Raw genomic sequence first — 23,987 nt, forward strand, 5'->3', positions numbered from 1 at the left:
TGTTCTTTTAGCAGGATTAGCAGGTCATGACTTCATGCCTAACATGTATTCATTGCCAACCATGGTGTCTGTCATGTGCCATGAAACTACATCTGTCAGAGTGAAAAACAAACAAAAGGATTGGTGTCCTGGTCCAGTGTGTGACGGCCGAGTGTTGTGCCCAAACTAGGCAGAAAACACTGCACTGGGTTATAGTGTTGCACACTGACAGTTTGCCCTGTGCAGCCTATAGTACTGTGACATATTTACATATTTACATATTTCCCTCCCTGTAGATTGCTCTCTCAGCATCACATTATTTAGTTTGATGTCAAGGGCAAGATTTAAATGATGCTGCTTTGCCCTCTGTTTCACTTTCACGTCACAGTGTGAGAAAGTTTCCTGGGTACAGCAAAAAAAATATTGAGTGAGAGGTAGTTACAAAAATCTTTAAAAATGCAGTGTATCCAATCTATACTGGTTTTCTTTCAGAATGACAAAACACTTTGGTTTGGGACTCAGTAATAAGTGATAGTCGTACAAGGTAAAGTATTATGAGAAAAATATAAGAAAACATTTTGCTGAATCACATTGCTTTGGTTTTATGCCAATTATGCCTCTTATTTGTTTGTTTTTTTGCTCTTATCATTTATTATTAGGTCGTGACCATTTAAAGCTGATATCACCCAAACAAAATGGGAGTCTAGTAATGATGTAAGACTTATAAAATGGATATGTCTAAAATCAAATATACATACAGTAGATATGATTTTATATGAAAAAGGACACTGTGTATATGGACTAAGCGTTGTGGAATCTGGCTTATTTGTGACAAAGCATTTCATTGATACCCTTTGAATTGATAAGCCAGACTAGTAGTTAAAAAGTCTTTGTGAAGATGTACAGCAGGCAGAGAACAAAAAAAAAGACAGGATGAGCGATGGAAGGGGAGAAACAGAGAGAAGCAGCTGAAGCATCATCTATGACTGCCAGCAATAGCCTGAGGGAGAACACAAGCACTGAAGCGTGTCCCCAGTAACCCGGGGGGGGGGGGGGGGGGGGGTTTGGTTAAACATGCATGAGGAAGGAAAGGTGCCATTGATTTTGGCAGGTGATTGAAGATATGTGAGAAGTTATCTGGGTTTAAAGACACAAAACTTTTCATTTGTCACTCTCAATTGTTATATAAATATATGCCTTGATGTGTGTGTGCTTTTCTAGTGTTAGTTATTAACATGTGAATGGATCTCTGTGACAGAGAAGACAGGTGTGTTTTTTTAATTTTTTTATGTCAATTCATTATGTAAATTAGGACTTTTGTTGATATCTACGTGCTATTCTAACAATCTGAGTGGGGTTTAGTGCTGGCGGTTCATGTCTTTATTTTAACATTTCATATCACTGTGATAACAACAAAGAAAAGTCATTGTTATGCTACTGGTGTAGGAGGCACTTTTGGGAACAGTTTATGACCTTCATCGACAGGCATCAAAGTGACAGACAAGGTCACGGTTCCAGATCACTTTTCTTTTTCTCTCTGTGCATGAAAAAAATGCTTCCATGCAATTAAAACTCAACAACACAGAAGAAGCACATCCTCGGGGAACCGCAGAACCCTAAATATTATACCGTCACATCATTTATTTGCTGTGGCACATAAAGTGTCCTAATTCCCTTTGTTTCCACTCTGGGTTCTGACACAGATTGTTCCATTGTGTTTTCTGTTTTAATTGTTTTGTTCTTCCCTAAATTAAAAGATTATCATGGGCTTTCGTGAGCCTACATATGTTATCCCCAACTGGGACAGCGGCTATTTTTGGATCCTTTACTGTGAAGCTTGACATCATTTTTTCTGCTGTGCATGCATGTAGCTAAAGGATCCCTTTTTAATGTGTTCTGCAGACGAGCAGTTTTACATTGTGGCATGCTTAGATGTTATGATCGTGTGCATTGTGTATTATAGATATGATTTTAATGATACCATTCAGATCTCGTTCCTACATAATTCAAAATGATGTGGCTGTCTTTGTCTGAAGGCATCGGATTCCTGAGCTATAAGCACTTAAAGCGCTAGTCAATACAGACAGGAAACCCTTGTTTGGCTCTGTTTTGCCTGATGTGTGGCAGACATTGTGTGTGCATATCCATACAGGAGCCAACAAAGAAAGGGCTAATGATGTTTCCAGTAATCTGTAGCCTCCGCACTTGGGAGCCGCTCATGGGTTTCCCCTCTAATGGGTCAATCCTGTGGCCAAGTCCTCGCAGAAGGGTCAGATCTGTGTCTGTGCCATCCACAGTTTAGTGAAGGCCTGTTTCCCAGTGGAGCTTTGGTCTCATTTCTCAAAGAATCGAGTGCCAGACCTGTGTGCCACATGCCTGAGAGACCTACTCCTCCTCCTCCTCCTCCTCCTCCTCCAACACCTGACACAGCCTGGTTCACTCACCAAGCACAAAGATTATGTGTCCCCCCCGATAGCCTTCCCTCTGGGGACAGCACAGGCCATTCACTGTAGGCATGGTTAGATTATAGGGCAATCCAGGTGTAAATAGACATTTTTCAGTGAATGGCGATGCTGTCACACCCTTTTATGAATAAAATCCTTTAGTGAAGGAGAATTGAGTGTTGCCAACAACACTACCTGACTGTTTTTACCAAAATGCTGTCAGCAACACGCTTATGTGCTAATGAAAAATGCTTAGGTTTATCAGTATTAGCCTGCCAACGTGAGCACAAACAACTAACGATGCAGGATTACGTTGATGTGAAATTATGGGTACGGATGCACTGATATCGATACCAGTATCGGGTATTGGATACCGACGCTGCCCTTGTGTACTCGTATGTATATTTGTAAACCTACACCGATAATGCTGCACCGACACCACTTTACAAATCTTCAGGTGAGCTGAGCAGGTGTGTCGCAAATTCAGCCGTTTGGAAATACTTCATAAAGATAAGCCATGATGACAAAAGTAGAGCAGACAGCAACCTGTGCTCTGCAAGACTGTCAAGAGGAGGAGGCAAAACGTAGCTCCTTCAACACAACTCAATTGATAAACACCTGAAGAACCACAGCCATGGATTGGCCACTTAATTTGAAGTATTATTCATTTAATTCCAAGTTCCTATACTGAAAATTTGGTGTTCCATAACAAGCGAGGCTATCTTCCAAGTTGTTTAACATATATTGATCTCAATAACTGGGGGGAAAAAGCAGAATACTGATCTCTGATTTCAAACTTAATTGCTTTTAGTGTACTCTTCCAATAGTTTTGGACGGGACTGTAAATGTTTAAACAGTATTTAATATTTTGTTTTGTTATTTTGAGGCAAATAATCAAAATAAGCAATTACTCGGTTTTAATTTAATAGTACCTCAGAAAAAAGTGGTATGGTTGCATCCCTAGTTTTGGACAATTCAAAGTTTTACCATGTGTATACAAATGTATGTCGTCTTCTGGTTGCACAATGGTTCCCAGTTGTGAAGCGTCAAGAATCTGAATGATTTGACTGACGTTGAAGTTCACAGACCAGTTAACCTGCAACTGTACCAGCTCTCAGTCTCACTGGTGTCCACTCATATGTGCTGTGCTTTATTGTCTATTTTCCTCTAAATGGGGTAAATAATTGACATCATGTGCTATTGAAGAATATCTAACAATAGTGATTGAGACTATGAATTTGCGTAGTTCTTTATTCAACTGACAGAGCTGCCCCCTGGTGGCTGACTGTGACTTGCTGGGCTTCATTTTTCAAACCTGAAAACTACGTCCACCTTTATCTACAGTCTATGATTTTTACCTTATTGTAGTACTTACCTTATTGTAGAAAGTAGTGATGTTTCTAGAGACTTTGAGGACCCTGGGCAAATGGGATCCGGAGTCATGACCTAGAAAGCTGGTTGTGTTTAGTTGTTGTCTTGTGGTTTCCTGTTTTTGTTTTGAAATTTCACTCTCCTCTCATTTCAGGTAACTTTCCCCCTTCCCTTTTTTCCACCTGTTCCCCATTATCGTGTGTGGGTATATATGGTCTGCGTCTCCCTGTGTCTGTTGCCAGTTCGTCTTGTCTTGTGTACCTAAGAACCAGCGTAACCCCCGTGCCATTCTTCAGCGTTTGTTCCATGCCCCTGTCTCGTCTGGTTTTGTATTATTGTTTGATACTTTGCCAAACCCTTGTTTTTCCCTCAGAGGAGTGGTTTTCTGTTTGTTAGCTTTCCTCAAAAGAGTGGTTTTTGTTTGCACTTTCATAATAAAAGATTGTTTATTTTTCAAGTTGTACAATTGGGTCCAAGCCCTTGGTCAGTTGTGACATCGAACCAACCCAAAGATAGTGGACCTGGTTAAGAGGTTTCCAACCACTGCAATGAAAACCTTTAAGGGACTTTTCACAAAAGCGAGATATCTACCATGTTACAATGCTCCTGGCTGAAGGAAAGGGGAAGTCATTCCTCAGCAATCCATCCAATAGTTCAATTAGCTTAATTAGATGTCACTCAAAACTACAAATCTTGACCTCATGGTGGTGCCAGAGTAGAAGTCAAAGAAACACTAAAGTCAGTGGTAAGACATCTGGGGACCGTGAACCTCTGGGATTTTAGATCTGACAGGTTGACAAGTGTCTGACTGACGTCAGGTATCTAGCCTGCTTTTATGTGCATATTCTCTACGGTCACAAAGTTATTTTCGTCACTGTTTACGGCCCCTAATTACATTCATCTAGGTCAAGCATAAGTCTCCGTATGGACATCCTCGTGCCCAGTGCCCACTTTAATCAATCTTCTTTTATCTTTCCTGGCAGATGGTTAATAAATATCTCAGACATAAACTCTTTCCAAAGAGAAACAAATAGGAGCGAAAACCACATAGATTTTTTTGTTATTTAAAATGGGTTTATAGAGTTAATTAGCACTACAAAGGGGGAACTTTTAATTTGGTGGACAGTGTGTGTGTATGTGTGTGTGTGTGGGTGATGCTAGCTTTGCTTAATAGCGGATAAATGGTTGGTAAGGTTTGCATGTCTACTACACAGGAATCCCTCCTCCTCGATCTCTCGCTCCTGCTACCCAGGGGAGTGGTAGACTGCAGGGCTCGTGTTGGCTGATTGACTCTGATACATGTGCTGCATATTTCATGCCCTCCAGTCTGTGTGTCTGTGCGAGACGCAGAGACACACACGGGGAGAGGCAGGTTGCATCCTGTGTGCGTTTCTCTTGTGTGTCTCTTTAAATTGATGTATTGTTTGGGACTCTCTCTCCCTCTCTCTCTCCCTCACTTACTCCTCTGTGACCCACTATGGCATCAGTAAAGTCTGCTGTGCTCAGCAGTCAGCACGTTTGTACTCAGCAGCTTTGAGACAGTGCAGCTGACAACCAGCAGCAGGTCGTGTTAGTCCCAGCAAGCATTAAAGGCGCTAGATATGCTCAGTATACCTCAGTGGTTCTCCGGGGAGTTCCCATTTAGCGGCAGGGCCAGCACTTTGTCATTTGATGAGTAAAGTTGATCCACACTCAATGATGTGTGGTTATGGGGTTGATTTTGAATTCATTATGATTGCTCCTGTTGGCAGCGATTCATCCCTTTTATTTTCAGAATAGACAGACCTTACTCTTTGCTGCTAGCCTGAACAACAATACTATATTTATTGATTGATCTTCTTTTCAATAAAGTATTTTTTAAAATGAATCATTGAATGAATAATAAATGAATCAGTAAACATCAGAAAAGTTCCAACCACAATTTTCCAAATCCTTTTGATGTCAAATGAAAAGCATTTGTGAGTTCTCATTCCTCTTCTTATTTTTGTTTTTGCTAAATGTACTAATTGATTCATTTGTCTCTTGCCAATTGACAAATCAGTTAACATTTAAGCACAATAGTGCAACCCAAACTGCATTTATCAGATCAGACTGAAGCTTATTCCAAATGTATGTGGCTCCCAAATGAAAGCGTCAGAGAAAAACATCAAATGCATCATCACCTTAAGTCCCCCGGTGCACTGTATCTGCATCCTGTTCCTGGGCAGTTATGGTTTTGTCTTTTCTGTGTGCAGATGAGGATGATGAAGGCGAACGCAACACCATTCCCCTCACCCCCCTCGACAGCTTCTTCTCTGACGATGACTCACTCAAACAACAAAAGAAGAAGAAGCCCAAAAAGATAAAAGAGGGCAAAATACCCAAAGTTAAGAAGAGGAAAAAGGAGGTAAGGTGTAATTCTCGCTCAGCACCATCTGTCATGACCTTGGACACAGCAGCTTGGCAGGCATTTTGGCTCGAGCTGCACTCTGTATTCTCTATTTCTCACCCCATCGCTCTTTTGATGTGTCTGCAATTGGATCAGAGGTGTATTTTGGCCGTTGGTCTGCCGCTGTAATCTAAATGAGAGGCAGTGGACTGTCTCAGGTTGGCAGCGGCGATGCCGCTCCTGCCAGTGTAAGCTGTGAGCACCAAGTGTCACTTTAGAGTGTAGATTTGTGCCTGTTGTGCTTATGGCAGGAACTGTAAGTCAGAAGTAGAGTGTGTGTCAGACGAGTAGTGGGAGTCAGATCAGTGACCGAGTGGTTTTTAACGACTGACTTTCTCCAGCGCTTCGTCTCCTACATGTCACGTCAGGTCAGTCACTCACACCACTAACACCTCTCTCCCGAGAGACCATGGGCCTTGTGTTCTTTTGAGGAAGTTTGAGCTTTTTTCTGCCTAAATGTTTTAATTGCCCTCTGGTGAAGGAGATATCATCATCAAATTTATAAAATATCATTTATATAATACATTTAAAGGTCAAATGTCAAGGACACTGTTAATTCAATTTATTAGATTTTGGTTGCCAGAGGACTAGTTAATATCTTGTGTGTGCTTGCTCTGCCCTGAGGGCTTGGTCAAAACAATTTGCTCTTGTAAATGTATTTTCAATCTGCTGGAAATGTCATGAATGACAATTACTTGAAATCTTTCAGTCACCTGAGTAATTAGTGTTAAATAATCACTTTCCTTTTAGCCCTGTTTTGGTCTCCACCAACTTTTGATGAAACATTTGGTGCATCTCAACAGAATTTGCTTTAAAGTATAGTATAATGGTGCAATATCACTGTACTATAATATTGTCATTTGATTGATTGTTAAAACTGTTGTAGTGTTGCAGTATGAATATTGCAGCTTTCTGTCCTGAGCCCTTACATGACAGACGAACTCAGGCAATCTCTGCATCTCTGAAACTTCATACATTGTGATTACTGGCAGACTATTGGCTATTTTCCCTTTTAATTTTCTTGCTTTGCAGTGAAGGCAGTTGTTGCCAATGCTGGAATAGCAGTCGTTGCACACAGGGGCTGTGCACGTACAGCTGCTTAGTAGAACAGCCCATACGAGCGTCCTCTCTCTGAACTGTTGTGCAATTGGTCAAAATCTCCTGTCAAGGGCTAAATTTCCCTCAGGGCTGTAAACAGAGCCAATAGGAGGTGCAGATATCCTCAGATCACTTGATTTACATTTTGTTGAAAGGGAATTACTGATCAATAATGCCAAGAATATGTTGTCACCATGGCTTTAAGGAACATCTCACAAAAAAAGTTAACTCTTGTTTCCGCGATCTACCGTAACTATAGAGCGTTTTTATTCAATGATTAGAGGATTTCACAGATTCCCACTGCATATCACACCTGTGCTGGCGATCACACTAACAGTGTCAGTGACACAGCCGGGATGTTCCACTCTGCTGGGCGGAGATGCCAGCAGTGAAGATCTTGGCTGGCCACGCTGTCACCCAGCCCTTTGGCTGCTTGTGGTAAACACTGAGCTCAGGGTCTCACTGAGCTCATGAGGAGGAGAAGGGGGAGAAGAGGAGGAGGAGGAGGAGGAGGGGGACTCCCTCTCCCTCTGACACTCTTCTCTGTCTCTCACACACTCTGCTCTGTATTCTCCTCTTTCTTCCCTCTCCTCTTGTCTCACACGCATCACCTCACTTCACCTTGGTCATGGTACTGCTGCTTATGTCACTTCTTTCTTTCTTTTTTTTCTTTCTTTCTTTCTTTCTTTCTTTCTTTCTTTCTTTCTTTCTTTCTTTCTTTCCTTCCTTCCTTCCTCCACCTCCCACTGAGGAAACTGCTGCTGCTGTAATTTACTTCCAATCACTCCCCAAAGGTTGGTGTCAGTTTGAGGCCAAAAGACAATTGAGGCCAGACACTGTCAGTGGCACTAACCAGACTCAGGTCAGAGCCACTGGTGGGTAGAATGGTTGCCAGGGAGAGATGCTCATATCTTCCTTCTGTCAACTGCAGTGACACAAAGGAACTGTATTGAAATGAGATGGTGCTCTGCCTCCTGTTAACATAAAAATCTCCTAATTCAAGGGAGTAACTTGTAGGAAAACTTCAACAATTACCTCTGTCTTGTTTTTATAAGGTCACTGGCCTCTCCAGGATTGTGAGTCAACAGTGAGCTGTTGATGAATTTGCAGAATAGAGGCCATTGTTTTGTTTTTCTCATTGAATGATTTTATTGAATATCCAATTAGCTTTTTCAGATGTTCTCTTAGGCACAGTCTTTATTGGAAAAGCGTCTAATTAGATTATGTTATCATCGTCTATCTGATCTTGTCTCTGCTTTAGTAGAGACACCCTTTTTTCTTGCAGCCATTGTCGACGTTGGTCTTATGACGTGTGCACAACATTGAACTCGTAAGGTTGTTGCACGATTCCAGTTTTTCTTTTGCAGTTGCTCACAACAGTGGTTATGCTTCTTTGCTTCTCCCTCCTCCTCCACCTCCACACCCATCCCCCATCCATAGTCTAATTCTCTCTCTCTCTCTCTCTCTCTCTCTCCCTTTCTCCTTCTTCTTATGCACAAGATTTGTCTAGACAGTGCTGCAACCACAGACCTCTGCATAACAAGATCATTATGCAAACATGTCTGATTGGATGGTGTCGTTCCATTGGCTGTTCATCTAGTATCTAGAATGTATATATACAGTTTATATGTGTGCGTGTGTTGGGGGGGGTCATGATTGGAAAAAATTAAGTTGGGGGGTGGGGTGGGGGGTATGAGAAATCTGTGGAAAGAGAAAATGAAGGCATGTGTATGTGGGGGAGTTGGGGTGGTGGGGGGGTGAGCTATGGGAAACACAGAAAACTCAGAGAAAGAGAGAGAGAGAGAGCTAGAGCCAGACACTGCTCAAATTTGGTCACCATGGCAACACAGCCAGGCTGCTAGTAGGGTTGGCGGGCACTGCGGCAACGTGAGCCTTTCCACTGCGCTACAGAGTAAAACGCCTGCAAGTCTCTCTGCGAATCCACACAGCCGTGCTGAGCAACAGGCAGCCAGCAGAGCACAAAGCTGCTGTGCACTAATTATACATATATATATATATATTATATGTATATATACATACACTATACGTGCATACAGTGTATATAGAGGTACATGTGGAAACAAACACACGCATACACGGGCTGGCACATGCACACACAGACATGAATAGACACAAATGCATCTGGAGAGTATACATGCACTATACAATTTAACATGTACACACATGCTGTATACACACATGTGACTATAGGTTAGATTACGAGACAAGAGATAGAGAGAGAGTCTCTCGCCATCTTTTGTTCACACATACTTTCATGAGCACACACCAGTGAATTTGTTCATATTCAACACTGAAGCAACACCTCCTTATTATTAAATCCTTACACCCATCGAGAAAGATGCCGTTCAGTGTGTACAGCACCTGACTGGCTCCACCCACCGAGGCGTTGTGCCTCTTTGCTTCGTTCGCTGTCGAAGCTCGTGTTAAACGTGCGTGTGCCTCGGATTTGAATTCTCATCAACTCACCACTAACTGCAGACATCATTTAATATTTCATTTCATATATTTCCTCACAGGCTGAGGGAATTTTAATCTTAGGTGGTGTAATTTAATTTATGCAAATGCATTCACGTAGGAGCTTTCATACTGTACTGACTGCATGCTTTTTTTGTGTGTGGGTAGCCTGCGTGGGAGCTGTAATCCCTAACACTGGCAAAAGTAATGCCATGCTTATTCGCCCCAATGACTTTTACATTCTAATCATTCTTCCATTTTTTTACCATTTAGTTTTAGAATTGTGTCTCAGAATATAGCAGCAGTGGATTCTCAAATGTAGCTTTGATGCTTCCTTCAGTCAGTCAGTCACAGTCATGTCCTCGGGTAGATTGCTGAAGACTCAAAGATCAAAACTTCTGGTTTTATAGTTACAATAATAGCTGTTTTGCAGTAGATCTTGACAACATCTAGGTAAGACCTTTAGGGCAAAGTATTTTCATGTTTTGTAAAGTTACACATAGACTATCTTATCTTTACTCGTCAATCAGCTTCATTCCCTGCCTATTATGTGTCCTTCTGCAAATGGCTCAGGGAGGAATTCAGCCAAAAGTTGACAGCGACCTGGAGGAGACCTCGGAGGTGGAGGAGGAACGGGAACGTCCGGAAATCGGCTCGGAGAGCGAGAGCAGCATGTATGGCCCCACCAAGAAGAAGAAGAAGAAACCGAGGGAGAAGAAAGAAAAGAAGCCCAGGAAAAAGAAGAGAGATGAGGAAGAAGAAGACGATGATGACGACGATGGGAACATGAAAGTAAGTCCAGCACGGAATATGTAGATACAGTCAAATTGGTTTTAATCATTTAAAAAGTTATACTGTACATTGCACCTTTAAAAGTATTGTGTATGATAAATGGTTCCCTTTTTTTTTCTTATTGAACACTGAATGTGTGTTTCTGTAGGAGCCCAAATCATCCAGCCAGTTGATGCAGGAGTGGGGCCTTGAAGACGTTCAGTACGGCTTCACAGAGGACGACTATAAAACCATCACAAACTACAAGGCTTTCAGCCAGTTCCTCAGGCAAGCATCTCATTTTGTGTCCCGAGTCTCTTCCTGTGTCAGAATGCTTTGTTCTTGTTTGTGTTCCGAAGATTTGTCGAAGTCCCTCGCTGAGAGACTTCCAACAAAAACTCCACAGTGGTGTGCTGTGACGAGCAAACACCGCCTGAGCTAGCGAGCGCTGCTGTTGGTATAAAGAGTCTGTCTCACCTGGGGCTGTCTGGCTCCGCTAAGCCTCTGCTCCGACAAAGTGGAGCATGAGCTCCTGCAGTGCCCCCTGTGAGCAGTCAGCTGCTCGCTGGATGCCTGTGACAGCCCGGAGGCTCTGGGACTCGGTGATCTGACCCACTATCTTTCACAGGCCAGCGTGCCAAACCTCAAGCTGCTGCCTGACAAATTGCAAACATGATATACACACAGCAAAGCAGAGAGAGCAAAACTTAAGGGTCAGTGGGGTGTCAGCAGATCCAGACCCGGCTTCCCCCAGTGCTGAGGGAAGTACAAATGACAACAACGGGAATGAAGGGTGACATAATAAAGCTGCTGTTTTCACTTGTCCCCCCTGCTTTCACTCAGGCCTCTCATTGCCAAGAAGAACCCGAAGATTCCCATGTCAAAGATGATGACAGTGTTAGGGGCCAAATGGCGAGAGTTCAGTGCCAACAACCCGTTCAAAGGCGCATCTGCCACCGCCGTGGCCGCCGCTGTGGCCGCCGCCGTGGAAACGGTTACCGTGGCACAACCAACATCTGTCTGCAGCAGCCAGCTGAGCTCTCAGCTGGGGCCGCTCAAAAAAGCCAAAACCAAAGAAGGAAAGGGTAAGACACAGTGAACTGTGGCACTGACACACCTGGATTTCCTTTGCAATAATAGCAAGAATACCAGTCTGTTCATTTGTCTGGGTGTTTGTGTGACAGGACCAGGAGTGAGGAAGAGAAGCAAGTCTGTGAAAGAGTTGAAAAAGAAGCCCAAGTCGAAGAAGACCAAATCAAAGTTGGGTCAAAGTGGGAAGAAGAAAAAAGCATCCTCGGTTCGCCCTATTTTTTTTTTTTATTCTCAGCTCTTTCGGCTGGTTTTAAATAATGACATCAAAGCGACCACACTGTTGATCGTGCTTACAATGAAATCTGGTTTATTTTCATTCTCTCTGTAACTCTGAGCTGTGTGTGTGTGTGTGTGTGTGTGTGTGTGTGCTTCTTTGTAGAGTGAGGAAGACTTCCTGGAGGAGTCAGACTTTGATGACATCAGCATCCACAGTGCCTCCGTGTTTTCTGATACTTTGGGGGCCACCACCAAGAAAAAGGCGCGGCGTGGGCGGAAAAAAAGGAAAAGTATGTTTACTGTCTCCATGCTCTTGTTTTTCTCTCTCAGACTCAGACTGTTTGATTGTGGGTTACAGTAAAATAAAATCATTTACAACTCTTTATTTACCCTGGAAGTGTATCCTGAATACCTTTACTGATCCGTACGTAGGAATTTACAGTTTACCTTTTCCTTTGCCCTCCAGAGGAAGACGGGGATGGCTACGAGACAGATCACCAGGACTACTGTGAGGTCTGCCAACAGGGTGGAGAGATCATCCTGTGTGACACCTGTCCCAGAGCGTACCACCTGGTCTGTCTGGATCCTGAGCTGGAGAAGGCTCCCGAGGGAAAGTGGAGCTGCCCACACTGTGTGAGTTCATTACTTTTGAAATACAGTGTAACTCATAAGAGACGCGCAGCACGACTCGTCACGTGTCCACTAGGTTTTGCGCGATTTGACTGATTTGCTGCGAATTAACTTGTGCTCGCTGCTTCTCTCAGGAGAAAGAGGGGATTCAGTGGGAGGCAAAGGACGAAGAGGAGGAGGAGGAGGAGGCTGCAGGTGAGGAGGAGGATGACCACATGGAGTTCTGCAGAGTGTGCAAAGATGGAGGCGAGCTGCTGTGCTGTGACACCTGCCCTTCTTCTTATCACATCCACTGCCTCAATCCGCCGCTCCCGGAGATACCCAATGGAGAGTGGTTGTGCCCTCGATGCATGGTGAGTTGAGGCTGTATATGGATCTCAGTGTTTGTACAAATGTACAAAACATAGAAACATGTCAGAAGTTAAACAACTCATGCAGACTTATCTTGTAAACTACCAGCAGTAGTAACTTTTTAACTGTGTCAACTTGAGTTTCTGTACAATGGAAATGCGTGAATGGGTTATGGGTGTCATTATCATTTTGACAGTAGAAGCTCTAAGGACAGAACAGTAATCTTTTACTACTTATATAAATATCAAATACACTGTTGGGTTTCTGGGGTCCAGTTTGTTGAAATATAGAAGATAAATTGATTGGTTTGTAGTCGATTGGCATCTCCTGTACACTGTATTGTAATTTATAATGGTATGACATTGTCACAGACTTAATATGTAATCATACGATTGTTTGTGAGGGGGTGAAAAATAATGTCAGCTTAAATCTTTTAATGATTTTTTTTGGTTTCAGAATATGCTTTTAAACGATCTCATTGAACTGCTCTGCATAATAACGTAAGCGTGTCTGTTTCTTTTTGTTAGTGTCCTCCTCTGAAAGGTAAAGTACAGAAGATTCTGCACTGGACGTGGGGAGAACCGCCGTTACCAGCTGAACTGCCTGCAGGTCCTGATGGCACGCCAAATGATCCACTGACCAAGCCTCCGCTCAAAGGCCACCCAGAGAGGGAGTTCTTTGTGAAGTGGGCCGGCCTCTCGTACTGGCACTGCTCCTGGGTCAGCGAGCTGCAGGTGAGCTACTACGAGGATCTCATGTTAACACATCGGCTCTCTGCTAAATATGGAAGACACATAACATTGTCACTGAAACATAATTCTATATGTTGTCCATATTTAAGGAATGTACAGTGAATAAGCATTTTACAGCACAAACATAAGATTTAATTCAGTGATAACAAAAGTATCTTGTCCTCATTCTTTAGGGAGCAGACAGCCTTCTAAATGATCTTTTGTCTAAATCTACGTGATATGACAAGGTGGTGTTGTGGTGAATGAAATCAAGCAGAACTGAATACTGTGCTTTGCATGCGGCCGTACAGTTGGAGCTGTATCACACGGTCATGTACCGGAACTACCAGCGGAAGAACGACATGGACGAGCCACCTCCGTTTGACTACGGCTCAGGAGAGGAGGAGCTCAACAACGAGAAGAGGAAGAGCAAAGACCCGCAGTACGCTGTGATGGAGGAGCGCTTCTACCGCTACGGCATCAAACCGGAGTGGATGGTGATCCACAGGGTGATCAACCACAGGTGGCTGCTCACAGTTTCTCACATCCAAATGTTACTTGATGTGTCGGATGTTAAGCTGCTGCTCAGTGTGGTTTATTCTCTCTGCCAGTTTGCCTTTATAGACGGAGATAACTCGACAAAGTATGTGGAAATATGGGAAATGAGTGGTGTTTAAAGTCTACATAGTGAGAAAAATAGATATTTAGAAATAAACAGATCCTTTTCCTGGGTAATTTCCATGTGTCAGACCTTGTCACTCGTATGTAGAGATATTCATACAGATTGTCTGCAGTCTAATCTTATATTTACTTGGTGAAGCTGCTCATGTGTTATTTTGTGTAATATGTGTGATCATGTCTCATTCGTCTTATTATACCTGGTTCTTCACATTTATTGTTCTCTGTAGTTTTGATAAGGATGGTGATGTTCATTACCTGATCAAGTGGAGAGACCTGCCCTATGACCAGTGCACCTGGGAGGTGGATGATTTTGACGTTCCAGAATACAACAGTCACAAAGCCTCTTACTGGGACCACAGGTTTGTCATGTCAATTTGATTTAGACGTGGTGATCACATGTACAGAAACAAGTTCAGCAAATCACAAAACAAAACATCCCATTTTGAGTGGAAAGTCAAGTCAAGTCAATTTTATTTATATAGCACAACATCACAAAGTCAGAGCCACAGAGGAGGGATCCGTCTCCCACGACGGACAGATGTATTTAGTATATAAACTCTGGGCTACACAAAAACAAACACAGGCATATGATTTCATCTGCTGCTGATTTTCCTCTTCCCTACCCTCCACCCTCTGTGATGACCCTGTTGCATTTCTCTTTTCCAGGGAGCAAATTCTTGGTGAGGACCAGCGACCCCTGGTGGCGGGGAAAGTACAAAAACTCAAAGAGGACCATCCAAAAAGGGAGGTCCCTCCTGATGCTCCAATCATAGATGTAAGCTGAGAATATCTTTTTAGCCTCATTGGCCTAATTACCTGTTTCTTTTTGGCAAATCAATACCTAAAGGCTCTTGGCTGATTTCGGCTCCATCCTCCTTTTATAAACCATTTTACAAGAGTTTGCGGGTGTTTGATTAAGCACAATAAATGTGTTCTCCCTTTGCTCTCATAGTGCATGCATAGCCTTTGGTCAAATCGTTGTCTCCAGCCTATGTCAAAAAAAAAAAAAGACTCTACAAATCATTACTTTACTCTTGTGCCATCAGCCAACCATCAAGTTTGAGCACCAGCCATGGTATATTAATGCCACAGGAGGAACGCTGCACCCGTACCAGCTGGAGGGCCTGAACTGGCTGCGGTTTTCCTGGGCTCAGGGCACAGACACCATCCTGGCTGATGAGATGGGCCTGGGAAAGACAGTGCAAACAATAGTGTTTCTCTACTCACTGTATAAAGAGGTGAGTGTGGAAGAATGTCCTTCTTTATTATATGAGTCACTATACTACAAAACTCTCTCTCTCTCTCTCTCTCTCAGGGTCACTCCAAGGGGCCGTTCTTGGTCAGCGCACCCCTCTCCACGATCATCAATTGGGAACGAGAATTTGAGATGTGGGCTCCAGATTTCTACGTGATGACGTACACCGGGGACAAAGACAGCAGGGCAATCATCAGGGAGAATGAGTTCACTTTTGAGGACAGTGCAGTTAAATCCGGGCGTAAGGTGTTTCGCATGAAGGTATGCCACATGCATGCAGTCAGCGTTATTACCACACCAAAATTTAATTCTGTGTTTTTAGTTTTGGAAATACTCCTATGGTGTCATTATTTTTCTTTCTTCCCCTTGCAGAAAGACACGCCAATCAAGTTCCACGTGCTGCTGACCTCCTATGAGCTGATTACTATAGATCAAGCCATTCTGGGCTCCGTCACCTGGGCCTGTCTGGTGGTAGACGAGGCCCACAGACTGAAGAACAACCAATCAAAGGTAAAACCAAAATCTTATCAGACATCGAAATGTAAGACAAATTGATGATCTAAGAAATATGTGGACCATTCCAAACACTTTCTTTCTGTTTTACTATGAAGATGTTTCACCTCTCTTCCAAGAGACGAACCTCGTTGTGACTTGTTTTTATCATAACCTGTAAAAATTGTGCCCTGTCTAGTTTTTCAGAATTCTAAATGGGTATAAAATCTACTACAAGCTGCTGCTGACCGGGACTCCTCTTCAGAACAACCTGGAAGAGCTTTTCCACCTGCTCAACTTCCTCACTCCAGAGCGATTTAAGTAAGTCCTTCATCCCCTCTGTTTATCACTTCATTCCATTCGCCTCTTTACAGTTTTTGTTCTTAAGAAGACAAGTCATTTATTGTTTTCGTGTATTATTTCACTGAAATGTACAGTTGTCTTAATTTAATGTGACTTCTCGTGTCCAGTAACCTGGAAGGATTCCTGGAGGAGTTTGCTGACATCTCTAAAGAGGACCAGATCAAGAAACTCCATGACCTGCTTGGGCCGCACATGCTCAGGAGGCTGAAAGCCGACGTCTTCAAGAACATGCCTGCAAAGACGGAGTTGATCGTCAGGGTGGAGCTCAGCCCCATGCAGAAGTAAGTTCCCAGGATGATAGAAACATGAAAGGGATAATAGTTGCAGAAAAATCCAGGATTTACATCATATCACACAGTAGTTGCTGATCCACTGCTGCTTCCATACATCAGTACAAATATGTTATTTTGTAACGTTGGTGGTTGAAATCTTTCATGCTGAATTTTCCAAAGTGACACAAACATACCAAATAAGACAGCAGTAGACCAGCAGCTCCTTTGTCTCTGCAGGCTAAAATGACTCTAGGTTGCACTAACTTCCCTCAAAGCGCATGGTTTTTTTAATGGAAGTTAAATTGATTTCATTCCTCATCACTCCTCCTGACTGTGTCTGCTCTCTATCCTCTGACCTTCAGGAAATATTACAAGTTTATTTTGACGCGAAACTTTGAGGCCCTGAACTCCAAAGGTGGAGGAAACCAAGTGTCTCTGCTCAACATTATGATGGACCTGAAAAAGTGCTGCAACCATCCCTACCTGTTCCCCGTGGCTGCTGTGGTGAGGCAGTATTTTTGAGCGTAGTTGCTGTATATGATATGTCAAAAATTACATTTGTTTTGTCCAGTTGATGTCTGGAATAGATTGTGTTTTTTTTTGTCTTTGCAGGAGGCGCCTGTTTTACCCAACGGTTCTTATGATGGCAACTCATTGGTGAAGTCCTCAGGAAAACTGACACTGCTTCAGAAAATGCTGAAGAAACTCAAAGACGAAGGACACAGAGTTCTCATTTTCTCTCAGGTAAACAGTCAAACCTGGAAGCTGTATCTTTTATTGAACAGTGGCCATGAAACACTGAAAACCCAGAGACTCCAAACCCACTTTTTTTTTGCTGCAAGTTTCAACAATTTAAATGAATTTAAACTTGTCATTTAAACAGATGACAAAGATGTTGGATCTACTTGAGGATTTTTTGGAGTTTGAGGGTTATAAATATGAACGAATTGATGGAGGGATTACTGGTGGTCTGAGACAGGAGGCCATCGACCGCTTCAATGGTGAGTTTGTTGAATCACACTCGGTCAAAGTGAGTCTGTAGTCATGCATGTTTCCTTTCACTCGCCTGTCTGTGTGCTTATCTCCGTCTGTGTACTCATACACACACACTCACACACATATCGTCTCTGTGCTATGGTTTTCTGTCACAGCGCCGGGCGCTCAGCAGTTCTGCTTCTTGCTTTCAACACGAGCTGGAGGTCTTGGCATCAATCTTGCAAGTGCAGACACTGTCATCATCTACGATTCTGACTGGAATCCCCACAACGACATTCAAGTATTGATTTTACACTGGACACTTGCATACTACTGTTGCACTGCATGATCTAATGAACTGTTATTTTAGCCTCCCACTGGTACTGTGTGTCATACCTGTTGTTTTCCTCTCACTCCATCCTTTTACTCTCCCAGGCTTTTAGCAGAGCGCACCGTATCGGCCAAAACAGGAAGGTGATGATCTATCGTTTTGTGACGCGAGGCTCAGTGGAGGAGCGAATCACTCAGGTGGCAAAGAGGAAGATGATGCTTACCCATCTGGTTGTGCGGCCTGGCCTGGGCTCCAAAACTGGCTCCATGTCCAAACAGGAACTGGACGACATCCTCAAGTTTGGCACGGAGGAGCTTTTCAAAGATGAAATGGAGGCAGCTCGAGCGATGGGAATGGGTATGTTTGAGCCAGTTGGAAGGATTTAAGACAGAATCTGGTCTGAGGGGACCTCTCTGTTTGGTATTTGTATATTATTCTTTAAAAAAACACATTATGTGATGGAGAAACCCTGCAGGTCAAAAGATAAAACCCCCAATCACAGAACATCCATAAAACTGTGGGGCGATTGGCCATTTGGGATTGCGATTGGGATCTTTTCTGTTAAGACGTGGTGAAACGTATGTGCTTATCACCTTCTCATCGACAGGTGATAACAAAGACGGCGAAGAGGGCAATGTAATTCACTACGACGATGACGCAATCTCCAAGCTGTTGGACCGCAGCCAGGATGCCACTGAAGACACAGAGATCCAGAACATGAACGAGTACCTGAGCTCATTCAAGGTGGCCCAGTATGTGGTGAAAGAAGAAGATGGAGAGGTGAGAAATGACCCAAAATCTACTACACAGTCACGGAAACTGCAATATAATGTGTCTATAAATTGCCTTACGGCCTCACAGTGGTTTACATTAACATCTTTTCCTCTGTACTAAACTCCTCCATATGAACCAGCATTTACAAATGGGCTGTGTGTCTATGTGTGTCCATGTTCAGGAAGAGGTGGAGCGGGAGATCATCAAGCAGGAGGAGAACGTGGATCCAGACTATTGGGAAAAACTCCTCCGTCACCACTACGAGCAGCAGCAGGAGGATCTGGCTCGCAACCTGGGCAAAGGCAAGCGCATCCGCAAGCAGGTCAACTACAACGACACGACGCAGGAGGATCAAGGTAGGCGCTGTCGAGCGCCGCACGCTGCTTTGTCTTGCACGACTCACGTGTGGTCATTGTTCTGTCAGATGCTTTCAAACAAGACTATTTTATCAATCAGTGAAGAAGCAGCAGTCGGTTATAAAACAGTCTTGCAGAATGCATCCTCCTTGTTCTGTTATCATCACATGTTGGTGCCAGGATTTGGAAGTGTTGCCCATCTTTGAGCAGAAATGAAACAATACCAATTCTGTAAGATGCATGCTATGTGCATAAAGCACAATTTATGGGAGGGGGGTGGGGGGTAACATCGATAAAGTTTGATTATTTGACATGAATGATAAACATAGATACTGACTGGTTAAAATGGTCATGTGGCTGGTGAGACAGCAGGCATATTTCTTGTTAAGAGACATCATTTTTCAAACATACGTCTCAGTGGGCTCCTCTTTGGGGTTCATCATGAGGATCTGTTTCTTGTCTCCGTTCAAATGGTAGTTCAGCAGCTACAAGGTGTATTAATGCTTCCAACAGTCCATACTAAATGTTGTGTTTTGAATTAGCACTGTTGGAGCTGTTGGCCATGATGATGACATCACATAATACACAGGTATATTTTCTCTATGATTAAGTCGCACTAGTTATATTTGCTGCCATTATTGAAGATTAGAGATTTTATTGCTGAGGTCCAGGACATTTTCCTGCACATAAGAGACACATTTTGCGTTATGATGCCGCTGCACAGACCAGTATACCTCACTCTCCCGCATTTACCACGTCATCAGCTCTTGGTCGTTCACCTGACGAGGTTATCAATAAAGTTATAATCTGCTGATTTAAAAACAGAAAACAAATGAGGGGCTTTATTCGTGAGTTATCAAGCTGACATTACAGAATTATTTTGGTGTTTCAGTTCATTTAAGGGACGAATGACCATGTTTGTTAAATCCTCTTACAGCTGTGAGTCTCAACAAAAGCTGTTGACCTGCATTAAATGCACCTCAGGGTCAGTTTTACTGGTTTGAAGCTCTCAGGTATCTTTTTTCAGCGGGCGTTTTGAAGGATTTGGGTCCAACAGCAGCAGACTGCAGTCTGTGAGAAATATCAAAAGCCCATCACATCTTAGAGTGCACTCTAACTTTAAAGTGGCAGAGTAGTGCACTTTCAGCTGACCTCCAGAGGACAGAAGTGGTAAAAAAAAAAAAACCCAACCCAAAACAAGTGCAGCTGTAGTGGTCTGCAGTAATCTGCAGTGCCACGGCGCCCTCAGGTGGCCACCAACAGAAGCGAACACAATGTACTGTTTCTCTCTGATGTGTGGCTCAGAATGGCAGGATGATCTTTCAGACAATCAGTCGGAGTACTCGGTGGGGTCCGAGGACGAGGACGAAGATTTTGAGGAGAGGCCTGAAGGTAGGCATGAAAACATAACGTGTATTTCATATAGAGTCAGAGACCCTTTTGCTCAAAGCGTCCCTTTGCTGAGAAAAAGAATCTTCTAATTGTGGATTTGATATCATTTGTTGTAGGTGGGCGCAGACAGTCTCGTCGGCAGCTGAAGAACGAGAAAGACAAACCTCTGCCACCGCTGCTGGCACGTGTTGGGGGAAGTATTGAGGTATGCACTAAGTTATCTTTATTCACCTTAAAATGGAGTTACATACTGTGTTCACAGCAACCGGAAGCATGGTAAAGTGCAGATAATTGCTGTGTTACACTGTGTGTAGTCCCTCCTTTTAAGTATTTATGTGAACCATATGCTGGAAACAAGTGTTTCTTTTTCTTTTCATGTTGACTTATCGACTTCGCACTCGACATTCCCTCAGTCAGATATTTACAGCGCTTCTCTTGCTTTTTTTTCTCTTCACAAGGTCCTGGGGTTCAATGCTCGCCAGAGGAAAGCATTCGTCAATGCCATAATGCGCTGGGGCATGCCTCCTCAGGACGCTTTCAATTCTCACTGGCTGGTTAGAGACCTGAGAGGGAAGAGTGAACGTGAGTTCAGGTAAGAGCACAGTGTTTTTAATGGTCGAAAATAAGTCCTTCTATTTGATTTAACTACACATTGTGCTTTTCCTTGGCAAAAGATGCCTGCCATTCATTTAAGAGTATTTATTTGCTTTGCCCAGAGCACAGCACCTGACCAACTCTCTCCTCTCTGGTGACAAAGACGCTGATTTGCCAGCTTCCTGCAACAGCGCAAGTGGAATTACCGTGATAACTTGCACCTTGTCCAATAGCACAAACCGCCGTGTATTTGCAGTGATGCAAACGTGTCACCTGCGACGTGCTCGGTGTTAAAGGGTTCAAATACGGCGTTAGAGCTTGTAACTCCTCTCTCATCACATGAGCTTATGAAGAGCTTCTTTTCCCCACCAGAGCCTACGTGTCACTGTTCATGAGACATCTGTGTGAGCCAGGGGCAGACGGGGCGGAGACCTTTGCTGATGGCGTCCCACGAGAGGGGCTGTCTCGTCAGCATGTCCTCACCAGGATCGGAGTCATGTCCCTCGTCAGGAAAAAGGTGCTCGTTCTTCAGACGCAGGCGTCTCCTACACAGATTACCACCTTTTCTAGTGCTGAGGGATTAGAGAAAGTAGGTCAAACTGTTCAGGAATAGGCAAAAGCTGACAAGAGTACTTTTTTGGTACAAAGTCAACCCCTCCTATTTTTTTTTTAGACATCCTATAAACTACAAATTTAGATGCTTTGCTTTGTTTTTATCCCAGGCTGTACACCTGGGAGAAGAGAAGACTAATGTGGTTTTGTGGCTGCGTGGGGAGCGTGGGTTGCTATTTCAGAATTCAGATGTTTTGCTTGAGTCCAGAAACTCATAATATTGTCATTACAATTCACTTTGGAATCAGAGAATGTTCACAGACATGATTCATGAGTTTTGCAAATGAATTTTATTACACACAAATTAAAATGAAACTAATTAGTTAGTATGCCACATTCATAGATCGCCTATTGAGGAAAGTACTGTGTCGTCTTTGGGAAATGTCGGGTTTTTGGTGTATTACGGATGAGCTGATGTCTTTGCTTTGTAGGTGCAAGAGTTTGAGCATGTAAATGGGAAACTGAGTTCTCCGGATCTGATTCCCATTGGAATGGAGCTGAAGAAATTGACTGAGAGTGTATCATCTGATCCCAACACTCCTGTGCCAGCCAGCCCCGGCGCTACCCAGCCCAGCACCCCCATCCCTCCAGGTCAGAACACAGTGTCTGCATCTCTCATGTTTTATTTTTCTGACTTGCTAAAAATGATTTTGAAAGAAAGTTTGAGTTCTTGTTGTTTTCTGGATTGTAGAGAAGAACGAGTCTCTCTTGGGCACTGCTGAGGACAAGGACACAGCAGAGCAAGAGAGTAAGAAACTGTCAGAGCAGGAAGTGAGTCCTTTTCTTTTACTATCTATCACGTTCTGTCTGTTCTGCTTCATTTTCTTGGCTCATTATACTTTAAAACATAACTCATATTTTGTCAGGCTCGGAAGACACTGTTGTCAAACCTTTTAACTTGTCTCTTTGCCCTCCTCCAACTTCACTCTGCCTGTTTTGTGTCCCTCGGCAGGCTTCCAGTGCCGAGCCAACATCTGTACCTGAGAAGGCAGCTGACAGCGAAGAGAGCAAGGGCAGCTCAGAGGAGAAAACAGGAGATGAGAGGGACAGGACCCAGTCACCTTCCACAAAGATGGAGCCATCTGCCAACCCAAAAGAGCCCGTTTTGAGACAGACAGAGCTGTCATCGAGTCAAATCTCACCAAAAAGTCAGTGGTGCACGTTCCATGTGCTGCACATTTCATTTTTTTCTCTCTCTCAGGTTGTTTCATTTTACCTTAATGCCTCAATTATCCTCAGTGGAGCCCTACAGAGAAACAGAGAAGTCCTCAGACAAAGGCGATACTGACTCTCTCCTGGCAAAAAATGAAGACAAGGAAAACAAGCCAGGTACACACACACACACACACACCAGGCACTCTCGAATGAAACAGCTATGACACAATAATTGTGCTATTTGTCAAAGGCAAGGGAATGAATTACGTAGCTCCCGCTTTTAAGAAATTGCTCGGCCGTTTATGTTGCTGTTGCAGATGATGCGAAGAGCGACGATGCATTGGAGGGCCGGTTAAACGGAGACAAAGACACCTTGGATGAGATGGATGAGAGCAGGAAGGAGGACAAGAATGGATTTAAAACCAAGTTCATGTTTAATATTGCTGATGGAGGTTTTACAGGTAAGAATAAATCTAAAATCACATATGAACCAAACAAGATCAAATATCTATATGTTAAGTAGGGCTGAACAATTAATCGAAGTTTTATCGAAATCGCAATACAGCCGGCAGCAGTTTTCAAATCTCAGAAGGTTGTTAAAGCCAAAATGTCAAATATCATCGTAGATGAATTATTGTCTTGATCTATACACAAATGATTCCTCAGACTGGGGAGAACGTCTATGTTTCTCACAGTTCTGCACAAATATCACACAGTAATCATTTTAAATAGGTGAGAATAATGATTACCATTCCTCTGATATCGCAAATCACATCGCACTCGCAATTCTTGTCAAAATAATCGTAATTAGATATTCATACAAAATGGTTCAGCCCTATTGTTAAAGAGGAATGTGTAAATCTCTGTTATTTATATTGTCGGGCTGCAACTCACGATCAAAAATATCTGTCTGATTATTTGTAAGGTCCACAAAATGTAAGGTCTAAGCAACTGATTGTGAAAATAATTCACTCATACGCATGATTCACACTCGAAGCCATACAGCTTAGAAATATGTCCTATTAGTTTTGTCTTAAAGCTGGTTTTAAATGTTAAATCTCAAAATGACACCATAAAGAGCAAACCTGAATGAGTTTGTTTCTCAGCACGTTTGTCACAGAAGACAATAACAAACCCATAGACTTGAAA

At 43.1% G+C, this 23,987-nt stretch overlaps 1 protein-coding gene across 4 annotated transcripts in view; it reads left to right on the forward strand.

Annotated features, from left to right (window-relative positions):
• The window catches only part of chd5 (chromodomain helicase DNA binding protein 5), a 33,746-nt gene that overhangs the window by 1,565 nt on the left and 8,194 nt on the right, over window positions 1-23,987 (forward strand). For 2 of the 4 annotated variants that reach the window (XM_058631354.1, XM_058631356.1), the window contains exons 2-34: window positions 6,029-6,180; window positions 10,369-10,587; window positions 10,736-10,854; window positions 11,410-11,651; window positions 11,751-11,863; window positions 12,038-12,164; window positions 12,341-12,507; window positions 12,639-12,857; window positions 13,383-13,589; window positions 13,898-14,109; window positions 14,495-14,626; window positions 14,934-15,042; window positions 15,314-15,505; window positions 15,583-15,783; window positions 15,895-16,032; window positions 16,214-16,335; window positions 16,485-16,658; window positions 17,012-17,153; window positions 17,262-17,393; window positions 17,533-17,650; window positions 17,801-17,925; window positions 18,060-18,312; window positions 18,563-18,735; window positions 18,911-19,085; window positions 20,391-20,477; window positions 20,594-20,682; window positions 20,936-21,069; window positions 21,444-21,588; window positions 22,115-22,274; window positions 22,375-22,454; window positions 22,636-22,831; window positions 22,923-23,012; window positions 23,156-23,299. In XM_058631354.1, the coding sequence (XP_058487337.1) occupies window positions 6,029-6,180; window positions 10,369-10,587; window positions 10,736-10,854; window positions 11,410-11,651; window positions 11,751-11,863; window positions 12,038-12,164; window positions 12,341-12,507; window positions 12,639-12,857; window positions 13,383-13,589; window positions 13,898-14,109; window positions 14,495-14,626; window positions 14,934-15,042; window positions 15,314-15,505; window positions 15,583-15,783; window positions 15,895-16,032; window positions 16,214-16,335; window positions 16,485-16,658; window positions 17,012-17,153; window positions 17,262-17,393; window positions 17,533-17,650; window positions 17,801-17,925; window positions 18,060-18,312; window positions 18,563-18,735; window positions 18,911-19,085; window positions 20,391-20,477; window positions 20,594-20,682; window positions 20,936-21,069; window positions 21,444-21,588; window positions 22,115-22,274; window positions 22,375-22,454; window positions 22,636-22,831; window positions 22,923-23,012; window positions 23,156-23,299 (5,088 nt within the window). The remainder of the gene's footprint in view (window positions 1-6,028; window positions 6,181-10,368; window positions 10,588-10,735; window positions 10,855-11,409; window positions 11,652-11,750; window positions 11,864-12,037; window positions 12,165-12,340; window positions 12,508-12,638; window positions 12,858-13,382; window positions 13,590-13,897; window positions 14,110-14,494; window positions 14,627-14,933; window positions 15,043-15,313; window positions 15,506-15,582; window positions 15,784-15,894; window positions 16,033-16,213; window positions 16,336-16,484; window positions 16,659-17,011; window positions 17,154-17,261; window positions 17,394-17,532; window positions 17,651-17,800; window positions 17,926-18,059; window positions 18,313-18,562; window positions 18,736-18,910; window positions 19,086-20,390; window positions 20,478-20,593; window positions 20,683-20,935; window positions 21,070-21,443; window positions 21,589-22,114; window positions 22,275-22,374; window positions 22,455-22,635; window positions 22,832-22,922; window positions 23,013-23,155; window positions 23,300-23,987) is intronic. The other 2 variants (XM_058631355.1, XM_058631357.1) reach the window with 1 other exon arrangement.

This window comes from Solea solea, chromosome 6 (assembly GCF_958295425.1).
Source record: "Solea solea chromosome 6, fSolSol10.1, whole genome shotgun sequence".
Lineage (NCBI taxonomy): Eukaryota > Metazoa > Chordata > Actinopteri > Pleuronectiformes > Soleidae > Solea > Solea solea.